This window comes from Aythya marila (genome assembly GCF_965140915.1).
Source record: "Aythya marila genome assembly, contig: HAP1_HAP1_SCAFFOLD_169, whole genome shotgun sequence".
In the NCBI taxonomy this organism is placed as follows: Eukaryota; Metazoa; Chordata; class Aves; order Anseriformes; family Anatidae; genus Aythya; species Aythya marila.
Window position 1 is genome coordinate 117,432 of NW_028137768.1, and position 5,180 is coordinate 122,611.

The 5,180-nt window shown below is 50.2% G+C and overlaps 1 protein-coding gene across 1 annotated transcript; it reads right to left on the reverse strand.

Annotated features, from left to right (window-relative positions):
* Positions 1–615: 615 nt before the first annotated feature.
* On the reverse strand, positions 616–5,180 carry LOC309890540 (olfactory receptor 14C36-like; the record flags this gene model as incomplete). The annotated part of the gene is made up of 3 exons (XM_082784968.1): positions 616–1,571; positions 4,895–4,997; positions 5,145–5,180. The coding sequence occupies 3 exons, from the start codon at positions 5,178–5,180 to the stop codon at positions 616–618; spliced, it is 1,095 nt and encodes a 364-aa protein (XP_082641094.1).

Here is a 5,180-nt window from a genome sequence, read left to right on the forward strand (position 1 = left end):
CCCTCCCTCTCTGGGACGGGGGAGAGAAATGGAAAGTGAAGCCCATGAGTTGAGATAAAGACAGTTTAATAAGACAGGAAAATAATAATAACAAAAATAATAATAACAATAATAATAATAATGATGCAATATTGATAATAGGAAAGTAATAATAATATGTACAAACAAGTGATGCACAATGCAATTGCTCACCACCCGCTGACCGATGCCCAGCCTAACCCCGAGCAGTCCGGCCCCCTCCCCCCGGCTAGCCACCCCTATATATTGTTTAGCATGACGTCAGATGGGATGGAATACCCCTTTGGCTAGTTCGGGTCACCTGTCCTGGGTCTGTCCCCTCCCAGCTCTTACTGCACCCCCAGCCTGCCTGTTGGCAGGACAGAGCAAAGGCTGAGATGTCCTTGGCTTAGTATAAGCACTGCTCTGCAACAATTAAAGCATCGGGGTGTTATCAGCACTCTTCTCATCCTAAGCCAAAACACAGCATTCCACCAGCTACTAGGAAGAAAATTAATTCTGTTCTAACTGAAACCAGGACATCACACTCATAGAAAACAAACATTTGGGAATATAATGAGTTATATTATGAGTGATATGTAGAAGAAAACAGGCCATTTATTGTTTCTGACACACTCCAGTCATCACTTTCCACACTGCATCCTTCAGCTCCTGGTTCCTCATGCTGTAGATGAGGGGGTTCACTGCTGGAGGCACCACTGAGTACAGAACTGCCAGCAAAAGATTCAGAGAAGAGGAGGACATAGAGGGAGGCTTCAGGTAGGCAAATGTGCCACTGCTGATGAACAGGGAGACAACGGCCAGGTGAGGGAGGCACATGGAAAAGGCTTTGTGCCGTCCCTGTTGTGAGGGGATCTTCAGCACAGCCCTGAAGATCTGCACATAGGACACCACAAGGAAAACAAAACAACCAGATGCTACAGCGACACTAAGCATAAGAAGCCCAACTTCTCTGAGGTAGGCATCTGAGCAGGAGAGCGTGAGGATCTGGGGTATTTCACAGAAGAACTGGTCCAGGGCATTGCCTTGGCAGAGGGGAAGGGAAAATGTATGGGCAGTGTGCAGCACAGCATAGAGAAAACCACTGCCCCAGGCAGCTGCTGCCATGTTGACACAAGTTCTGCTGTTCATTATTGTTCTGTAGTGCAGGGGTTTGCAGACGGCAACGTAGCGGTCGTAAGCCATGATGGTGAGAATAGAAAACTCTGCTGAAAGGAAAAAGAAACAGAAAAAAAACTGAGCAGCACAACCTGCGTAGGAAATGGCCATGGTGTCCCACAGGGAATTGGCCATGGCTTTGGGAAGAGTGGTGGTAATAGTGCCCAGGTCAAGGAGGGCAAGATTGAGGAGGAAGAAGTACATGGGGGTGTGGAGGTGGTGGTCGCAGGCTACGGCTGTGAGGATGAGGCCGTTGCCCAGGAGGGCAGCCAGGTAGATGCCCAGGAAGAACCCAAAGTGCAGGAGCTGCAGCTGGCGTGAGTCTGCAAATGGCAGGAGGAGGAACTCTGTGGGGAAGCTGCTGTTGGCCTTTTTCTGCCTCAGAGCAAGGATGGCTGTCAGTGGTGGAAAAGACACAGAACAAGTTAGAGAGATTTCTGTCTGCAATACCTATAGCTATATGTTATGTTTCATCGAAACCTCCTCAGCAAGGCAGACTAATCCTTCCCTTTGAGGAAGATGTGCTCCTGCATCTAGCGCTCAGTTTTATTTCCTAAGGGTGTAGAGGGACCAGACAGATCCTGTGTAGGCTCAGCCAGAGTCAGTACTGCCCTACAGCGTCTGCTGAAAACCAGTGGGGATGGATTTCAGGTGCCCACTGGACACAGGTGTCTCAGTGTTTTAGGTGCTGAGAAGGACATCTAAAAATCTGTCACAAAACAATGACCTATGTAGGGTTTATAGAGTGTGGAGGAAAACTGTGAGATTCCTCACAGACGTACAGATCTCTTTCAGTGGAATAATCTAACAGCCTCACTGACTGACACAACCAGACAACTCCATTAGTGTTCTCCTGACTGCTCTTCAGGGCAGGAAAATGAGAGCGGAGACTCTAGAGAGTGCCTTCCATGCAGGTAGTGCAGGAGTTGGTCCATCTTGTCAAGAATCACCCCCAGAGATGCCCTGGGGATGCTGTAGAGCTGAGAGCTGCCTACCCCAGGAAGCAGCCTCTGGGAAACAGCAGGACCCTGCCCTGTCCTGCCAGGGGAGGGGGTGCTCCTTCCACCCACAGCTTCTCCCCGCAGCACCCTGGGCAGCTCCCCAGGCAGGCTGAGTGCTGATCCTGGCAGGCAGCAGAGGCCCTGCCCCAGCACACAGCTCCTGGGGCACAGTAGGGACCCTGCTCTGCACCACAGCCCTGGCCACTCCTGCCTGCAACCTGGCTGCAGCCAGCCCTGTGAGAAAGAAACATCATGTCCTGTCCTTCAGTTATTTATGGCAGATAATCACTGTTCTGGAGCTTGTTGTTCTCCTCTTTTCGAAACACTGAGCGTCCTCATGAAAGCTCCCATAGGTTGAGGGATTTGCCAGCAAATCTGGAGATGGCACCAGGAACAACAGCTGTGCTGCCCTGCAGCCACAGACTTACCCTGTTCAGGGCTGTGAAGATTTCTCCCGCAGTGAGCCCTCATCATTCCCCATCCACTCTGCCTTTAACATCTCCCTCCCTTCTCTCAGCCGCCCTTGTCCCCTGCAGGCAGTGCCCCCAGCCTTCCTGCTGTGCTGTGCAGAGGAGCTGCTTTTGAGCAGAGCTGTCTCTCTGCAGTGCTGCCCGCTTGCCAGGAGCTCCCCTTGGTCCCAGGAGCCCGGCCCAGCTCATCAGCACAGGGAGCTCTTGACATGTCCCTGTGCCTCCAGGGGAATCAACTTTGAAACAGACAAGTAATCACTCATGTTCCCTCCCACTACTTCAGAAGGAAACTTTTTCAGCACTGTTATTCCTCATACAGAAAAACTATGTGGTCCAAGAATCACTTTTCCATGTCCTGGTTTTAGGCAGAACAGCCATGCAAGGACAGGGAAGGACCTGCCTTCCCCCTGCTGAGGGAAGTGTTTCAGCTGAGTAAAACAAGGCATCTACTTCTTTATTTGCTGTCCAGAGGCTAGAATGGGGCTCAGCTTCCTCTCTCGTGCATCACACAACCCACACGAGTTGGGATTCCTCTTGACCTGGTTCAGGTGGGCACAAACTAGGCAGCTGCATGTCAGCTACCTGTCTCAGCTCCCAGCATATTGAATAGCAACAGAGAGCAGAAGGGAGCTGTTCAGATGCAGACACCAGGTGACATTGGAGGTGCCAGGGTGACATTTGAGTGATGTTTCAAGTGCCAAACTCCTCTGGGCCATAAACAGAGATTTTATTGATGCGTGTCCATTATAATACAACTCTAGCCATCGTTCAATAGCAAAGAAACAAAAGGCAAGCTATGAGTTGGTCGCCATCACTGAAACTTGGTGGGAGCACTCCCATGACTAGAGTACTGCAATGTCTGGCTATAAGCTCTTCAGAAGGGACAGGCAGCACAGGAGTGGTGGCATAGCTCTATATTAGAAAGTGTTTTGATGTTGTGAAACTCGAGGCTGAGAATGATAATGTTGAGTCCCTGTGGGATAGGGTACTCAGGAAGGCCAACAAGGCAGGCATCCTGGTGGGGATATCTTATAGACTGCCAAACCATGATGAAGAGACAGATGAGGAGTTCTACAGGCAGCTGTCAAAAGTTGCAAAATCATCAGCACTTGTTCTCATGGGGGACTTCAACTTCACAGATATATCCTGGAAATGCAATACAGCTCAGAGGAAGCAGTCCAGGAGGTTTCTGGAGAGAGTGGAAGAAAGCTTCCTGATGCAGCTGGTTAGTGAGCCTACCAGGGGAGGTGCCCTGCTAGACCTTCTCTTCACAAACAGAGAAGGACTGGTTGGAAATGTTGTGCCTGGGAGCTGGCTTGGGCAGAGTGACCGCGAAATGTTAGAGTTCTCCATTCTTGGTGAAGTCAGGAGAGGGATCAGTAAAACCACAGTCTTAGACTCCCAGAGGGCAGACCTTGAGCTCTTCAGGACACTGGTTGGCAGAGTCTCTTGGGAGGCAGTTCTGAAGGGCAGAGGAGTCCAGAAAAGCTGGGCACTCTTGAAGAAGGAAATCTTAAAGGCTCAGGAGCGGTCTGTCCTTATGTGCCCAAAGACGAGCCAATGTGGAAGAAGAGTGGCTTGGCTGAACAGAGAGTTGCTGCTAGAGTTTAGGAAGAAAAAGAGGGTTTATGACATTTGAAAAGAGGGCAGGCCTCTCAGGAGGGCTATCAGGATGTCATGGTGGCTGTGCAGGGACAAAATGAGAAAGGCCAAAGCTCATCTGGAGCTCACTCTGGCTACTGCTGTTAAAGATAACAGAAAATGTTTCTATAAATACAGAAACACAAAAAGGAGGACTAAGGAGAATCTCCATCCTTTACCGGATGTGGGAGGAAACTTAGTGACAAGAGATGAGGAAAAGACTGAGGTGCTTAATGCCTTCTTTGCCTCAGTCTTTAGCAGCAAGACCAGTTGTTCTTTGGGTACTCATCCCCCAGATCTGGTGGAAGGGGGATGATCTGGTGGAACTAGCTGCTGTGTGTCAGAGAGGCTGGGAGTCCAGCAGCAGTGCCATGGGCTGGAAGGATCACAACCAGCTCACTTCTACTTGGGCAGATTCTGGCCCAAGAAGGGAGTGTTTTATAAGTATGGTATTACGAGGCCAGTGGTGCCTCAGAAACTTCAGTAAGTTCACAGTGTCCAGTAGGAAGCAAATGGCTGTTAAACAGCCTGTGAGTTGACTTCTTTCTGAAGCAGCTGACAAGTCATCCCTTGACTCCTGGCTGGGATCTGTGCCTTTAGGCTCACCTTGGGTGGTCTCCATGACAAGCCAGCAGATGCACCTGCTCTGCACATAGTTTGTGAGATCCTCTCTTCCTAAGTCCCTGGCAGGCCCCATAGGGGAAGAGGTCTTGAAGGGGTTTTGTCACGTCAGAAGTTTCAGCTTTTGCCTAATTCATCCTTCAGGACTGCTTTCAGTTTTTGACACAGAGGGGGCCACTGCCTCCGAGATGTCTGGGGGAACACAAAGCCTTCATGAGGGCAGGGAAAATGTTACCCTGGGTCCATAGGAGCCATTCTGGAACCGAAACAT